Genomic DNA, 18,315 nt, shown 5'->3' with positions numbered 1-18,315 from the left:
CACTGTGTTTATAACCTAGGAAAGGGTGAATAATAATATAGTGGGAATACAATAAAAAGTTCTGTTGTCCTGCTCAAAAATTGTGCGTTAAAGAAATGCGTCACTCAAAAGAAAAATGGAATGTACTCTTAGTTCAGAGATGAAGTGAGCTGTAGCTCACGAACGCTTATGCTCAGATAAATTTGTTAGTCTCTAAGGTGCCAGAAGTCCTCCTTTTTTTTTTTTTTTTTTTTTTTTTTTAAAGTTCAGAGAGGCATTGGATGTGCAGTGCCTGCCCTGCAGTGGTGGTTGCGAGTCATTACACTAAGTGCTTTTCTCACCGCAGGGGGACTGATGCACGAACTGCTCTTTTGCTTGGTGTCAAAGAAATTATATTAAGGATTTCAAGCCCATCTTGTATTTGGACCATCGTCTGATATTTCGATTAACAACATGTCATGTTTATTACAAATAACTTTGCTGCTCAGCTGAGGGACTCTTTCATTTTTGGCAAGCTGGGCGGTTATTTTGCTGCTGATAAAGGCTTTTTGTCTGCAGTTGGAGTGCCAGATTTAAAAAAAAAAAAAAAAAACAATTTCCCATGCACAGCCATCTGTTGCGCAGTGTGGTTCAGTGCTTTGAAACAGCTTCCATCCCATGCTAGGGGGATTGCGTTCAATGGGGGGTGAAGTGATCCCTATGTATCACCTGCCTGGGAAGGGTATTGAGTTTGTACTAATCAATGAATATTTATAAAGCACTTTGAGACCTTTCGATTAAAGGTAGAGCCTGACCAAGCAGCTGGGCTGGGAACTTGGCAGATGCAGGGCAGGTTGAAATAGCCTATATTGAAGGGAGAGGGATAGCTACAAAGGTGGCTCCTCTAGCACTGATCCCTCCAAGCCATGCAGAGGGACCCACTCCCTATCTGGCTCCCCAGCATCCAGCCTAAACTTTACCCATTCCACTGCAAAGGGGCCTGTTGTGTCGGGTGGGCTGGGCTTGCCACTTCTGTGAGTGCAAAGTGGTGGTGGTGTTTGGAAGGCAGGTTTGGCAAGTGAGATGATGACTCACAATTGTTAGCCCGTGACTAGTTATGAATTAACGTGGGTCAAGGATTGGACGAAGAATAAGAGGGTTGGTTCAGATCATTATCTAATCTCTGGTTTGGAACTCTTATGAGAACAACTTTTCTTTCCAGAGACTGGCAATATGATGGGAATATAGTCTCTTTCCTTTTGGGAGGCAGCATTTCTGCATTCAGTCTTATTCAAAACCAACAAGTGCAGGGACACAGGCTCATTTTACAACTTTTAACCTTATTGGAACATGTTTCCCACCCCCTGACTCTGCCTCCTGGTTGGGCTGGCTTCACTTCCCTTCTCTGCTGGGCAAATTTTTGTGTTGGATGAGCCCTGTTCTCTCCCAGTGTAATTACATCTGCCCTTTAGCTATTTATTTTTAACACAACAAGTGCTCTCCCGTTCACTAAAATACAGTATAAAACTTGCTAATTTCTATGACTTGGCATTACTCATATGCGTATGAAGTTCAGGGTTAGCACAGGATATGAATTCTGTTACTCTCTCTGTACCAACTAGATGATTGTTTGAGGTTATTCACCGTAGTTTTTTCACCACTCTTTTCCTTCCCCTAGTTTATTCCTATGCCTGTGCTCTATGGAGTGTTCCTCTACATGGGTGTCGCTTCCCTTAATGGAGTGCAGGTAAGTTCCCATAGCAACCAAACCACTCTGATATTTAAGGGTAGATTCTTTAAAGGACCTTGTCAAGAGGATGGCAATCATTAACCATTGCTCTTGTTTTAACGACTCACCCTTTCCCTCCTCCTCCACCTCATTTTCATTCCAAAGGCTCTTACCAAGGCTTCACAAATATTGTGTTGTAGATGATACCAAATAAAAGCAACCTTTCCACAGGAGAGCACCAAGTTCCGGCCTTCTGAGCCGTGGCAATGCCCCAAGAAGCAATTGTAACCTTTTAAGTGTGTTCTCCGAGCGTGATTTAAAACCATCTCTCTGGCCACTTACTGACAAATACTGAGAACAGTGCTTGTTCACTTGCCGTAGTCCTGCTTCTTAGATGGCTCGGGCCCGTAACTGGGCCTGCTGCTTTGCATTAGAGAATCAAGTTAACAGGATTTATTGAGGTGGTATTATTCTCCAGCATGAACTGGTGGGAATAACTGAGCAAAGCCGAACGCCCTTTCTTTGTTATTGAGGAAATGTTACGTAAGGGAGCCTTTCTCCCAGGGCAGCCACTTTAATTGGCATTAGGAAGCTGGAAGTGGTTTTGTTACTTTCTATCACCTGCTAATTGCAAACTTCTTTTCCACTTAGCAATATTTTAATGGGAAAAGACTACATGTTCTGTGGATGCCATCAGAATTTATTTTAAAAATGGCCCTGTCTTTCACCCCCTAGATTAAGATGAATCTGGTTTCAGAATCAGCCAGAAGTGGGCAAGAGGCCAGTGCTCTGGCAAGGGACAAGCAGTCGATTGTAATATTCACTACCCCTGGTTCTTCCAAGCAGAATTTCTCAGTGCTCTGGCCCAGGTGACCAGTGTGCTACAAAATGTTTGTTTTTCAGCTGTCCAAGGACAACTTCTGAGTGATAGGAAATCCTGGCGGGGGATTCGCTCCAACCTGTCTCTTCCAGTAGGGCTAGAGGCACTTCCCCTCTTACCAACTCCTCAGTCTGGTTTGTTTTTGACAGAGTCAGGTCCTCAGCTGCTGGCAATCGATGCCATTCCTATAGAACTATACCCTTTGCACCAGCTAAGGATCTTGCACCGGGGCTCTCATGTTATACACTGTCCAACATTTCCAAACCTAATGTTAGGCACCTAAATCCATATTTAGGCACCTTAATGTAACTGGCTTGACTTTGAGAAGTGCTGGGCAACCACAAATCCCATTGAAATCCATGGGAGCTACCGGTTTTTAGCACCTTTGAAAATCAAGTAAATCCATATTTAGGCAGCTAAATAGAAATTAAGAGCCTAACTTTAGGCACCCAGGTTTAAAAATTTTGCCCATTGTGCAGAACATAAAGGTTACTTAAAAGGGAAAGAACTCAGCCACAGGGGGCAAGGGTGTTTGGTTGTGTGTTGTTTTTGCAAGAAGAGCAGGTCACCATTGGTTCACAAATTAAGGGCCAACAATGCTTTATCACTCCTTTTTGTGTATCAGCTACTCTGAATATTGTATCATTTAATTTTTTCTTCCCTCTCCTGCTCAGTTCATGGATCGTCTGAAGCTGCTTCTGATGCCTCTGAAACATCAGCCTGACTTCATTTATCTGCGTCACGTGCCGCTGCGCCGGGTCCACCTGTTCACTTTCCTGCAGGTGGTGTGTCTGGCCCTCCTCTGGATCCTCAAGTCAACTGTGGCTGCTATAATATTCCCAGTCATGGTAAGTGGGGCTGTCGAGTTTCTTCTTCATTTCAGGCTCCCTTTACTTAAACCACCCCACAAAACACATTACAGCGCTAAGCTGGTAGACACTTAGCAAAGAACTTTTGTCATTCCATCCATCACACTGATACAAGATTACAAGGGGAATGTTCTCCGCGGCCTCTACTCTTTGTGTTAGTGGCTGCTTTTTCGCAAATCCTTTTGGGGAAAATGAGTCCATAAAGTTAATTTTTTTTTCCAGGAAACCACAATTAATTTTGACCCATTTTTGTTGCCACAGTCAGATTTCCCACACCCTCCCTCTGAGCTACGTCCACATGTAAGACATGCATTGTTTTCCCTTGATAGTTCACATTAAATACTGCACAGAAGCCTTCTTCCGTGCTTCTCAATAACACAAACTGACAAAAGCAAAAGAATTTGAGGGCAGAGCTGTCCTCCGTGTCCTTTGCTTGTGGCTGCTGTAACTCAGGATGGGGAAATTGAGAAAGTTAATTGGCTAAATCAGGAATGAGAAGTCGGCTTTTCTTGGAACTGTATGTCATAAAAATTAACAATGGTTCATTTACTCATTCCATCTTTGGGGAAGTGTTTTTTGTTTTTCAATATTAGATCAGATTCATTCTAAAATGTTGAGTAAATGTTGAAGGACACATTATTCACCCAATATATCATTGTGTAAACGTATACGGCTATTATATGGTATTTTACTCATAGAAAAGAACCTAGTGCACCTGGTAACACCACAGACCAGAAACCCCAACACTCCCACACTTTGGGGGAATTCAAATGCATGCTTTGCAGCAGTTTCCCTCTTTTATAATGGGTCAGAGCAAATCCCCAGACCTGAAGACAAGACACACCTACACAAACACATGATCCTTGGAAGAGCTTAGCTGCAAAACCAAACAGCACAGCTCAGGCCCTTCTCTAGTATGCGTTTTCTCTTTGGTATAACTAGAACCCTTGGAGGTGAGGGTTTCATTCCAAACCTACTGTGACCGAAACAACACCTCCATTAATCTACGCTCCGTAGAGTCTAGCCTCCAGCTTAAAGACAGTTCAGATTTCAGCTAGGCTCATGCCGGATGGCTCGTCATGAAACCGGGGCTAAACTTACCTTATTTCAGGCTTAATTAATAGGTGAGTCAAAGCCAACTGTAGTTGCACAATGTATGGTTTATCTAAAAAAGGGAGGGAGAGAGAGAGAAACAGAGAAAAAAAATAAAGGGACGTGTTTACTCTTGTGTTGATGCTGTTAACAGCATGAAGGTTGTTCCTTCTAAGAACATTCACTGTGGTTCCACTGTGGAAACATTCCTATGTAGAAAGATACCTTTAAAATCAATATATCTGGTCTGCTGGCATATTAAGAGCCATATGTTTACAAAACAGTAAAAACATTTAGCAAAGGCATCTGAGAGAGACTGAGCTGGATTCTCTTCCTCGTGTGCACAATAAGCAGAGATCTGAATGGACTCCAGTTACAGACCCCCGGTTTGTTACCCCTGTGCAAACCCCCGAAAGGCAGTGGGGCTGCACAGGGGTAACTGAGAGCCTGGCTTGGCCTGCAGAACTCCAGTTGCTGGTGGTGATTCACAGGAAGGCAAGAACCCAGCTAGACTTTTAGTTCCCAAGTTGAGTTTGAAGAACTGGCAGCTAGAGAGATCGACCCTGTTTACTTGTAACCTAAGCACCTTTTAATACAGAAATAACTGTAACACAGTAACCATGGAACCACTCAATGCCATCTTTTCCAAAGCCATTTTTCAGGGTAGAATTGTAACTTACCTGTGACAGGTTATAGTGTAAACCTGTATATTGTTCCTGTTTACGCTGACTTGTGGTCACCTAAGACATTGAAACCTGGAGTCCAAATCAGCTACAGGGTTTAGATGTCCAACCTGACGTGAGCTATTCCAATAGCCTATCAGATTTCCGACGTGTTAATTTGCAGACAGGGCTGAGGCATCCGGGGAGAAGAACAGTGTCAGACTGAATACACAGGGTAAAGCCAATATCCCTGACTAAAGGTAATGTGCTGTGTGAGTAAGGGGAATGGTAACATTTAAATACGGGAATGCTGAATTTCTGTCCCACCAGATCCTGGCACTTGTGGCGGTCAGAAAAGCCATGGACTACCTCTTCTCCCAGCATGACCTCAGTTTCCTTGATGACGTCATTCCAGAAAAGGACAAGAAGAAGAAAGAGGATGAGAAGAAGAAGAAAAAGAAGAAGGGCAGTCTGGATAGTGACAATGACGATGTAAGGAGCTTCCTGCAATTGTAAAGTAATAAACTCTAGCTTAGTTAATACTGGGTGTCCCTAGGTGCACTCCCTCCTCATGGCTGGCTGTAGTGGCGACTCCTCCCTGCCTAGCTTGACTCAGACTCAGAATGATCTTTACCCACTGCAGGCACCTGGCCCTGAGCATATCATCTTTCAGATGTCCCTAACCTTCGCTGGTGGCGCTTTCATTTCCGAGAACGAAGAGTCACGTTTCCACATGCATATTCTACTCCGTGTCTATTGAAATGTTGTGTGTTCTGAGTGCTCTCTCTTCCCACAGTCTGTTTACGCCCTGACTCTCTTTCACTTTTGTTTTGCTCTTTAGGATGTACGTGCTCTGGGCAACCAGCTCCACTACCAGTGAAAATAACACACTTGTTTGGAGTATTCCGTGGCTCTTTAATTAATTAATTCAATTTTTAAAAGCGCACAAAGATGTGACTTGCTTAGTCACATTCTGCAAGGTCTTTTGTTTGTGGTTGGTAATCCTGGCTTGAAAATTGAGAGAGGATAAGTGGCTGTCTAGAGTGTGATTTACTCAGAGCTCTAATCTCTGATTGTCGTGTGCATTAAAATAATGAAGCATAGCTGCAAATGTTGCTCTTAAGCGCTGTGACCTGATCCATGTGCCTTAGAATACTTCAGTTGTTTTTTTTGTTCCATATGCACCTAAACAAAAATATTGTCCTTGTGCCTTTAAAGCATTTCCCTACCAAGGCTTAATTTGAGGTCACATGTCTATTAAATCACTCTCTCTCTCTGCGGGAGTTGGCTCTCTTTACCCCCAGCTGAATGACAATGGGGCTTTAACTACTTCAGCACAATGATGTGAAGAGTTTCGGCTGGTGTTAGTGGAGTTACTTCTTCCTCTGCTCTGTGAAGAGCCTGACTACTGTGGCTGGGATGCTCCCTTGAAGAGGAATGCTGCCATTCCTCCTAGGGGAAGAAAGAGGTGAAAAAATGGCACAAGTTGCACATTCAATCTAGAAATTCCATGCAGGTACTTGTACAGTGCACCCCATTATCCTATCAGTCAGCCCGTAGGACACAAGTTTCAAAGCTTCTTCTAGGATCCATAATCAGTTGATCCATTGGACCAGCCCATGTCATACAGCTGCTAAGAATATTCCCAGAAGGTCATACATTGCCCCCAGGCCCAACAACATTCCCTATACAGCACGGGAGCTGGACACATTGTGCCTGATTAAAAGGAAATTACTGGATTGATTTCTAACACTTTCAATGATTATAGCAATACACCTGCGTGCAGGGTGGTTGTGATGGTTGTGTATCTAGTTATTGACATTTACAGTATTTGGTTGTATGGGAGGCTGGCTTACATAACATTCCTTTTAGTTAACATTTCTTAGGACATTTTTTCAGCACTCATTGCAACTGGATTCCTGCAGATAGTATGTGGTGGTGTATTTTTTCTTTTATTCTATACACCTGCCCTTGGGAGATGGCACAAAGCAGGTTATGTATAATGTATCAGTGAACTGGTGTTCAAAGATGACATTTTAGGGCATATATAATATACATGGCCTTAGAGAGAATGAACGAGGCAAGACCTGATGAGTTCTAAGTCAGGATTTGTTAGCAATTAGGTGCAGAGGCGGGAACAGCTCAAAGCACATGCAGGTATCCCATCCCTGGTTCCCTAGCCTACACCTTCAGAAGTGTCTAGTGATTTTTGGGTGCCCATCATGAGACACCTTCAAGGCGTGCCAGAAGCGGAGCATGTTCTGAACGTCAGACCTCATGAAAGTGTTTCAAGTTGGGCTCCCAAACATTACTAGTAACTCTTAAAAAATTTTGGGCCACTATGTTTAGATCAGGATTCACATTTAGTAACCTTATCAGAGCTGCCAAATGCTGAAGATGCAAAACCTTTAATGCTTTTCTTTTTTTGCATATTGAGATTTGAGATCTCTGTTCTTGCAGATGGTAATGTATAAAGAAGAACCTCTAGTGTCAGCATTTTCATCACATTTATTATATTCGTTTGTCTGGAAACTGTGTTTTGTTGGAGGGGGCTATCGGGTAGTTTGGGATGGCTTCACTACCTCTCTGGATGTTTGCTGTTAAACCATCCCTGAAGCTCACAAAAATATTTCTGAAGAGCAAATGTTTTGCCTTTGAAATGTGCCAGATTCCCACTGGAAACATTTGTAAAATACCCAACAATCAGTGCAGATACCACAAGACCTCTGTACAAGGTATTCCTACCCAGCCTTTCAAATGGCATACCGTGCCGGGTCTGTCAATGCAGGACCTATATCTTTTCAGCAACAATGTCTAAACATTTCTAGCAAAGTGCAACTTAATATTAATTGCTTTCCCAGGTGCTGGTATGCCCTGCCTCGGTTATGAGAAAGTGTTTATTTAAATGGGTGACCAAGGCTTTTAACTTATAAGCATGTTCTTTAAGTTCCACTGAAGTCAATAGGACTTAAGCATGTGCTTAAGCGTTTGCCTGAAAGGCAATCCAAATTAATAGAGTCTAGCCCTTCCTGTCGGTACACAATTCCTGGAACATGGTGTTTATCAGTTGCTAAGGGTCTGGGCCAAAGCCCATTAAGGGCCCTCAGGGAGAAAACATGTGGGACTCACTTGCTAAAGTACTGGCAACCCCTCTCTGAACTGAAAATACCTCAGAGTGCTGCCTGATGGTGCTAATTGCTTCGTCATGGTTCTGGTGGATTATAAAAGCCTTTAAAATGGAGAAAAGGAGGACTTGTGGCACCTTAGAGACTAACACATTTATTTGAGCATAAGCTTTCGCGAGCTACAGCTCATATCCGATGAAGTGAGCTGTAGCTCACGAAAGCTTATGCTCAAATAAATGTGTTAGTCTCTAAGGTGCCACAAGTCCTCCTTTTCTTTTTGCAGATACAGACTAACACGGCTGCTACTCTGAAACCTGTCTTAAATGGAGAGTGGAAGTAGGGAACTAAATTAAATGTAACTTGAATTTTAATTGGGATTGGTCATTTTTTTGAATGGGGGGATAAAAAAGCCCACCTGACAGGATGCAGTGGGACTCTGCCCATCTCAGTTATAGAAACTTCAGAGGAAAAGAAACATCCCTGAGCCATTTCAGAAAGAAATGGCAGCCAAGGGATACTTCAGATGGGTTTTCACACACCTCAAGAATGCAGCATGCGTCTGTATGTTCCATTCCGCTTGGGGCAGTTGCCCCTCTGGCATCTTTGAGCTGGACACAGGGCAGAGTTTAAATTGGGGACAAGGGGAGTGGCAGAAGGTGAAAAGCTCCCCTGTGTATCTTTAATCTGTCTTGCTTTTGTAGTAAGGGAAGGGGAAGTATGGTGTGACGGGGCCGCTGAGTGCCTGGAAACAACTGAGGTGGACGATCCTTTTTCCCTTTCTCACTCCTCTCCGCCAGTGGCTGTGTGAAGGATGAATTTAATATGTGGGGGACGCTAAGAGAGAGAGAGCAGTGGCAATATTCTAAGACCTTTTGCACGTTTCTTTCACAGTCCGACTGCCCCTACTCAGAAAATGTCCCAAGTATTAAAATTCCAATGGACATCATGGAACAGGAACCTTACCTAAGTGATAGCAAACCTTCCGACAGTGAGTAGAACTAACCTCTTGCATGCCTGCTTGAGTGTGACTTGCACTGCCAAAAAGATACACACAAATATGCACATACGGATTGAATTTAAAAAAAAAAATCTGTCCTATCCCTTAGAAGTTTTCTCTTCTCCTTTTTTAAAACAATTTCCAGGCCTCTAGTTTTTTGGGGGAGGTTTGTTTTTTTCTTTTTCTTTTTACAAGTTTTGTGTTATCCTTCTTGGTGCCTCCACCTTAACTGCCTCTACTCAGCTACTAACAGGTCTCTCGCTAGCTCTCTCTCTCTCTCTCTAACCCTCTAAATCATCCAGTCCATTTCTGCCTGTTGTTGTGTGTGTCTTGGTGTGGTATCTACTTGGTTTCTCTCCCTTGCTGTTAATGTTCTGGATTGCAGCGGGTAGAAACAGCACCACTGTCCATTACTGTTTTGTTTCCTTAGGTCCCCAAAAATCAGCACTTAACAAATTAGGCCTGTCATTGATCTTCTTAAATCATTTAATTGACAAGGCGGTGATCATTTAAACCATGCAGCATTAACATATTTGCCTTCTTAGGTGACTTGCGTTTGTGTTACATCTGTTCCTTCTCTTTTGGTTTTTTTATTCTAATATCCACGATTGATTGTATTTTTTCCCCATTTTTAACCTTTATTTATAGCCAGTCGCATTTTCTAGTGTTATAAGGTGTTTGATAAACCTGGAATTTCAGATTAATTGCCATGAGTTATCTCAGGGGGTGTTTGTCAGCTTTTTAAAATGACAAACAGCGGACGAAAACGCTGTTTGGGAATAATGGAATTGGAGGGGAAACACAAATTATTGTATTAAAACAATTATTGAGATGCTGGCAATGACCATTTAAGGGTCAAATAGTGAATTAACTTTGGCTTTATTTATGTTCTCTGTTGATGAAAGCTTATGGCTGCATTGTACTGCAATCTGAAATTTCATGGCTATCCAATTTCCTTTTTGTTTAAAAGGAATCCTGTCAATGTATAGGCCCAGAGGGTATCATTTTAAAAAGTGCACAAGTGACTTAGGCTATGTCTACACTATAATCTTAAATTGACCCATTGATTGTAATCAGTGGGATGTAGGTGCTTTTGAAAATTGTACCTATAATAGTGTGTGTGTGTGTGTGTGTGTGTTAAAGAGACAGAGAAACCTTGATATGTATAGAAATCCAAATACAACAGCATTATTGTGATCATGAGAACCAAAAAGTGATGCAGACAACTCTTGTTTCACTGACCAAATGGACTGAAATGCTAAAAATTAAGAGTTTCACAACTTACTCCATTTGAATAATTTAAAGTGGTGTTAACGTGACAGGCAAAAGCATTTTCAAATATGATTTTTATTTTGACATTGCCCCAGTACTGTAGATGTAAAATCTGATTCAGCCTCCCTGCTGATCAGATACATGAGAAAAATAAATCACCTAATATGGTGAACTGCACAGAATTGCAGGAGGGTGGCTTATCATGGCTCTCAGCTGAATGATCCCACTTTGACCCCCTTTGCAATGTCCGTGCATGTAAAAATAATGTAATCTCTCACTAGCATAATGCTGTATTACTATAGTTCAGGGTCTGTTGATACCTTCATAACAAATCAATTTATCAGAGCACTTCCCACTCCAGTGGTGAATTGCTAAAACTTAAAGTAGCTTGAATAAATACTTTAGATGTATTTTTACATTTTGAAAAATATTGATTGGATCTTTTTTATTTAGAGGCAAGGCAAAAATTATAATGGAGGGTTTTCTTGCTCTTGAGAGAGTAGCTGGAATCTGTCTGCACTGTGGTATCATCCTGTGAAAGGCTTTGTTCCAAAGTATAATACAAATAATACTTAGAACTTCTGCAGCATGTTCACAAATATTTAATTCATCCAGAAGGATGAGGTTCATCAGTTTTCACCACACACACACAAACCAACAAAAAATTATTTCCATTGATAACTGAAATTTGCAGCTAGGTGATGTAAGGAAAACGCTGCTTGAGAACTTAGTTAGCTTTAAGGATATTTACTCTGTACACTTTGACAGGGGATGGTGACAACTTGTGTCTTAACAGTTATAAAGCTTTAATTTTTTTCCACCTTCATGTTTGTGGTCATTAAATTATTCTGACCCTCCTATAATTTTCCACAAATTTAAATCAATAAAAGTTGGGGGAAAAAACTGTAAAATCCACATTATTATGAAAAATTGAATTCTGCAGCCCTAACTACACCACCCTCCGGTTAAGTATGGAGTGAGTTTTCATGCTATATTTGGTTGGTCAGAACGTTAGAGGTGAAATTTCAAACCGTGCTGGGCCAATGAAATACACATGTAGTGGTGGGTGCCTGGATATCTACCTCTTTACATGCACAGAGGCAAGTTTTGGTTGCAGTTTAAGTGACAAGGTTTGAAAATTAGCATTTTGTGTCCCACTGATGGCAGAGGTTTTCCCCCTCGAATTGATTATGTGTTAGCTTGAGTCAGCTGATGTCCTCCATGCTTTTTAGGAATCTGTGAAATTCCATGGTTAAATATTTGGGGACTTGCTAGAGGGGGAACTTCATATTTATAATGGCTGAATGCTGTGACAAAAGACTTTTTTTTTCCCTTAAACAGGAGAAAAATCACCAACATTCCTTGAACGCCATACATCGTGCTGATAAAATTCCTTTCCTTCAGTCAGACACACTGCCAAGGTAGGTGCTTCTTCAGCATGGTCTCCTGAGATGTACTGTATGCTCAGTAAATACAATGGAGGTGTGGCTCTCATGAGGTATATGATAGATCCAGGCTGAAAGGGAGGCTCACTTCGTAGTAGGGCAAAAAAAATAAGAATCTGTGTGAGGTTCAATCCAGTTCCCGTTGACTTAATTGTATCAGGACACATAAATAATAACAGCTGAGTTGCTATAGCTTAGCAGAGGGACCTTGAGGAACTTGTCATTATCCTGAAACAACTGTTGCCGCAAAAGTAGTCTCATTGACAGATAGGATTTTCTTTAAATTTTAGAATTGTGTCTCGAGACAGACTGTGTGTACCAGTAAGGAATTATGCCAGACCACCCTAAGGAAGTTGAGATACTTGCTGCTGTTTAACTGCATCTATCTCCATGGGTGCTCATGCCTAGTAGGCGCAGACATCCAGGAAATGGTGATGCCCCTCCTTCATATCTTTGAGAGCATTCTCCAGAACAGGAGGAGGGTGGCCCAAGCAGTACTGCCTAACATTCCTCCCTCCCAAACACCTTCACTAGCAATGGAGCCACCTGCTGTAGTGAGGTTGCTCCAGGCTCGGGTTTCAGGAGAGTGAGGTGGTCACAAGCACTTTACACAGGTGCTATGAGCGCAGCAGCAAATTGTGGGATAGCCCATGAAGAAATAGTTTGTAACATGAGTTTCATATGCCCCAATTCAGCCAGGTACTCACACACATGCTGCAGTTTAAGGAGTATGTACTTGACCAAACTCGGCCCACAGACAGGTTTCCAAGATGAAAAAAATCCTGTCCACACTGGAGTGGGAACTGTGATTAAAAACTCTTAACCATCACCCTCTTTAAACATGGCGGCTGCAGTAGCATGGCTCTGAGCCCAGTGCTGCTGGTGAGAGATTTTGTCCAAGAATTCCCAAAGATTAGCAAGTGATCTCTTTATGTTGTTAAAATAAAAGGCTGCTGCATGACATGATGGGTCTCATGTATATTTAATTTCATTACACACCTATCTCTAATTATTCAGTGCAGGAGAATTGTTAGCTTCTTGCAGGATCAAGCCCCCAAGTTGGATTGTGCTAGGAATACATACCACAGACCGCAGCCACCACTGAATATTTGAGCTGTTGAATAGACATAATACAATATTCAGAAATTTAGTCCTATTAATTCAGTGAGACTTGAATATTCATCCCCTAGACTAACAACATTTTCCTTCTTACTGGCCAAATAATGCTTAAGCTTCCCCAATGAAAGTTAAGATTTTCTCATGTGACTTGTCAATAGTTGCATGCACTAATAATGCGGCAGTGGTATTCTGTAATGAAGGAGTTGGGGAGAAATCACTTGACCCTTTCAGAATGCACTAGAAACAAATTCAGTTCATATGTTTTTACCTTGTTTTCTTTTTGCATTCAGCCCTCCACGAACTCCAGTGAAAGTTGTGCCTCAAATTAGAATAGAACTTGAGCCTGAAGACAATGGTTATTTCTGGAGGAGCAGGGGAACAGAAACTACTTTGTAACTTTTTTTGTTTGTTCAGTTTTTTTTGTCACCAGCCAAATATTAAAATGCTCTCTGCTGCATAGGTAAATGTGAAACACACTATACCTTGCCTTCTATCACTCAGACACACACGCATCTCTCATTTTTTTAAGCAGAGGGCAGAAGTATTAAGGATATATTATAAATACCTTTGTGAAATGTCAGAGGAACTGACATTATCTTAGTTGTGAATCAGTGTTTGTTTTTTCTGTCTGGCAGAACAAAACTGACCTCCAGGCTAATTCAATGTCTTTACTACACTACTGGACAGTGCTGCTACACTAACTTGCTCTTAAAAGGTACTTCACTCCCAGCACAGACAAACTAGTGCCAGCGTCATAGCTTGTGTTCTGAAATGTCCCTTTCCTATGCAACTTTTTGTTTTAAAACACTTTAATGGACTTATCTGTCAGGTACACTGAAGAGTGTTATTTTCCTAGATTATTTTGTTTAAATTATGGGGCCTAACCTGCAACTTTTGTCAATTTTTTTAAACTTTTTTTTAATTACTGTAAAGAAAAATGAATTTTTCCTGCAGCAGGAAACATAGTTTGGAGTAGTTCTACCTCTTATTTCTAGATGCCAGGCTCTCTGTAAAAATGTATTGTACAATATGTGATTTTTACAAAAATTACACAATCTCCAAGTCATGGCATAGGGCTGGATCAGTTTTAATAATATCTTGCATCTGAAGCCTCTGTTTGTTAATTTGTTTTTAAAGACTCTAGCTGTACATGAAGGTGACAGGATGTAAGTTAACTCTTGTGTGGTTTAGGAAGAGACTTACATTTAATGGCAATAACTGATGTGCTGATTGTATTAATTTTGTTGCTTTCCAATGCAGTATGGTTAGAATTATTTCATGTACAGACGTGTGTGTGTGTGGCTGTACACATCTGCATGTAATACAGCATGGACACCATAATCATATGGTTAAGGGGAAGATAGTTTTTAATCTTACTTATCAGGATATATATCCATAACATTTCCTACTTAGGAAAGCCACCAATCTGTCTACACTCTGAATGCAGATAACTGTACTCCCCCAGATCCGTTCACCATTGTGTATAGAACTTACAGCTTAGAATCCACAATGACAAAGATACCATTTAGAATGCATCTTTTTAAATAGATAAAATATCCACACGCATTTGCCTGTTTGTTCAAAAGCAAAGTAGGCAAAGGTCTATACTTTAAAGAATAGAGGATTAAAAAAACCTCAAACCATTTGGGAAATTGGGCATTACACTGAAATTTATCCAGCTGACTGTCTGACAAGGTTCCATTTCTTTGGATGTGCATTAAATGTAGCACACAGTCAAGGCATCATTTATCTTCCCTGGGGGAAATCATCCCAGTGCAGGGATAGGACTTAGTTGGTACTCCGCTAGGGGTCTGCTCCACTTTCAGGGCCTGATCAACTGCCCAATTAAGTCAAAGGAATTTCCACTCCATTGTTCCTTCAAGGGTCAGGGCCCCACTGTTAGATGCATATCTTTCACCTCCAACCCTCTCTTCTCTTGGGGAATTTCACTCAGTAAGGAAATGCTGACCCAGTCGACAGCATCTTGTTACGGAGACTTGGCACCAGATAGTACTGTTGCAGGCAGAGACTTTTATAAGGTCAAGAAATCTGGGGATTGGCACTCAACTTTTATTTGCCCCTCTGGCCCCTAGCCCTTGATGACATGCAGCTGCTCAATCCTGCTCCTGTTGAAATCTATGGGGGTCTTGCTGTGGGCTGAGTTTATTCTTACTGGCTTTAAGGGGCTGGCCTAATATTTGATACCATATGCATTTTAAAAGAAATTGTACACCCCCACAAGCTACTTTCTAACACTTTGTACCTCAGGGGAAATGAAACTGCTGCAAGAGGAATACGGGCCTGCAAAGCTGTAATGAAAACAACACAGCCCATCGTAAACATAAATGTCATGATAGTACGGAGACCTGATATGCCAAATTTTAGCCTCCCAAGCCACACTGCAGGCATAGTAGAGGGGTTTTTCTCTTGTCCAAATATGCTACAGAAGTCTCTGGAAATGTTATTTTTAAATAAAATGCTGTATTGAAAGACATCAGAAATATGGACCATAATAATTGCAGCCTGGCCCTATTGAAGCTACAGCAGTTTGCACCCATTCACAAACCAGCCCCTTATTCTCCCACTGTCACTAGTATTATTTGAGCGCTACACCTATAACCCAGCAGTGTATCATGTTTAGCAACAATATTACACATAGAAGTGGGGGGAGGGATGGTAAATACATTAAAAAAAATGCCAAATACAGCAGCCCACCTTACATCAGCATTTAAAAAACAAATGTACACCCTCCCCATCCAATATCAGATCTAAATTCCAGCCCATGGTCAGTCCAGCTTTAGAGGGACAAAATAAAGAGTAATTTGCTGTCACTTGGAAAGTTTGACAAAGGGAAGGAAATGCAGCCTTTCTTCCTTGGCAGATCAGCATACTGTCAACAGTCCAGCCCTGATTCTCCTAAGTGACATCTAAACCAGGAAGGGAGTGTATACTGCCTTCAGCTAACTGGAGGATGGATAATCAGGGTTGTGCTGTGTTAATTTAAAACATAAAACACTTTCATTCCTCTATAAAAATCATAACCCACTATAATGTGAAACAACAGAGCCATGTATGCATGTGTAGGATTTTGGTTTAGAGAAACGCAAATGTGCTGGCTGAGGAAGGATTGAAATTAGTGTTGGACAACAGCAGATTTTTTTAGAAAAGCACTGAAGGAAGAACGGCTTACAATGCACCCTCCCGCCCCACACCCCCAACAGCAAATATTTACATTTGCTATTACCTGGTGATCCATCTCCAGCAAATGAGGTCTTCCACTTTTGAACCACGTTAAAATGTACTTGAAATGTATTGACTGCTGATTTCTGATTGAGTTCTTATGCAGAGAGAGCGACATTGTTGGGGGATGGGACCAAAAAAAATTGGTATTTTTCTCATCTATATACACACAATTCTTTTGTGGCAGAAGCCTGGGACTTTTCACGACAGAGCACTAAACTGAAGGGTGGGTTGTTTGTTTCAAACGAACAAAAGACCTGCTTGCTCCAAAAGATGAAATGCAGCAAAGTGGCCCTTTGATAGCCTATGTAGGGTCTCATGAAATAGCATTTCATTGCACTTTTTCAGCCTTGTGACAGTAAATAGCAATTATGTCAGAAAAAAATCAAGGTGGGGGAGAAGGTTTGAGAGTGCTTTTAGGGGCTGAATCAAAGTCCACTGAAATCAATGAGCACCCTTAATTAGATGAGCTTCTAACAACATTTACAAACCTGCTACTCAGGGCTAATATTTAAAAAAAAACTGCAGATAATTTTGTCCCAGACCTACAATGTGAAACAACCGGTGATTGTCTCATCTTTGTAGCCATTCCTATGGCTGATACATATATGTATTCATTACATTTTTGGAATCAACACGCACTTTCAGATACTTCTGTTATTTTTAATCCTCTTAAGTCTGTATTTGCTTTGGAGGAGAGAATAAAAACTTATTTTAAAATGAAGTAGATAAAGATGGTGGAACAAAAAGGAAAAAAACAGAAAACATTTCAATATATTAATGATTTTTTCCAGTAATATAAAACACGAAATTCCTTATAACAGTATAGTATTTTACAGTTTTATGAAGCTTTCTATTGTGACTTTTATGGAATCAAGAGATGAACAAGATGAGATATTTTAGCATTTATATTTTTCAAAATTAAATGTGTACTGAAAATAAAGTAACTTTATGCATTTGTTCGTTTCTGTTGTGATTCTCTCAGTTACTTCATTAAAGAAAGATCATTAGTATGCACAAGGAAATGTGTTTATCCTTTCTGGGCAAAATGTTTGACAGCAATTACCCCATTTTTAGGCTCATGGAGATAAACAGTGATTGTGAAACTTAGGCCAAGATCCTCAGTTGGTGTAAATCAGCATTGATAGAGGAAGATATGGCCCTTAGAGTTTTAATAATGTGCTTTAATATGATGGAATCATCATCCCTTTAGGACACTTTAAAACAAGAATCTTTCGGTATAGACTCCATATAAAATATTCTATACTACAACAAACCACAGGGTATCTGCAGAACAGGTTCAGCATAGGCAAGCACAGTGTGAGCTTCTGCGTAGCACTCCGCCCCTATGTCTGGAGAGGCCATGTCTAGGAGCAAGATTTTCATTCACTAACTTCTAATTATTAAGATAGTTTTTGTGTCTTGCACATGGCTACCAAGAATCAGACTGAATGCCAGCTGCTCTCATACAGGCCACCAAATAGCCTCAAGATGTTACTGACTCCATTACTATTGACATAGCAATGAGTTTTTAAAGTCTCCCAGCAGTAGTGTTGGTCAGGAATTTTTCAATGAATTGTGTTTCATCCAAAAAAAAACAAAAACCAAGTCCCTGATTAGTCAAAATTCTTTGTGAAAACAGCATTAGGGTTCAACAAATTTCAACCTGAAAAGCTAATTCCACTGAAAAAATAACTGAAAAGTCAAGATCAACTGGAACGTTTTGAAATTATCAAAATGACTTTGAGATTGACTCTTCCCCCGCCCCCTTCAGAATAAGGAAATATTCATGGTATGGGAAAACTGTTTGTGCCTATCAGTGATAATAGATTAATGAGAATCGCTTTTATCGTAGCACTCCCTGCCCGCCATCGCATAACTTTGGGAGAGTCTGGTTTGCTCAAACCTAAGTTATACAAGTAAAACA

The 18,315-nt window shown here is 41.0% G+C and overlaps 1 protein-coding gene across 13 annotated transcripts in view; it reads left to right on the top strand.

Moving 5' to 3' along the window:
- Positions 1–17,344, top strand: part of SLC4A4 (solute carrier family 4 member 4) — a 257,343-nt gene extending 239,999 nt beyond the window's left edge. For 8 of the 13 annotated variants that reach the window (XM_043545163.1, XM_037896687.2, XM_043545166.1 and 5 more), the window contains 5 exons: positions 1,637–1,705; positions 3,242–3,415; positions 5,521–5,682; positions 11,926–12,005; positions 13,439–17,344. In XM_043545163.1, the coding sequence (XP_043401098.1) occupies positions 1,637–1,705; positions 3,242–3,415; positions 5,521–5,682; positions 11,926–12,005; positions 13,439–13,544 (591 nt within the window). In that variant the 3' untranslated portion in view covers positions 13,545–17,344. Of the gene's footprint in view, positions 1–1,636; positions 1,706–3,241; positions 3,416–5,520; positions 5,683–9,206; positions 9,304–11,925; positions 12,006–13,438 lie in introns of those variants that run through there. The other 5 variants (XM_043545168.1, XM_043545165.1, XM_043545167.1 and 2 more) reach the window with 1 other exon arrangement.
- The last annotated feature ends 971 nt before the right edge of the window (positions 17,345–18,315 follow it).

The sequence above is a fragment of the Chelonia mydas genome, chromosome 4 (genome assembly GCF_015237465.2).
Source record: "Chelonia mydas isolate rCheMyd1 chromosome 4, rCheMyd1.pri.v2, whole genome shotgun sequence".
NCBI lineage: Eukaryota > Metazoa > Chordata > Testudines > Cheloniidae > Chelonia > Chelonia mydas.
This window is presented reverse-complemented; position numbering and strand designations above follow the sequence as displayed.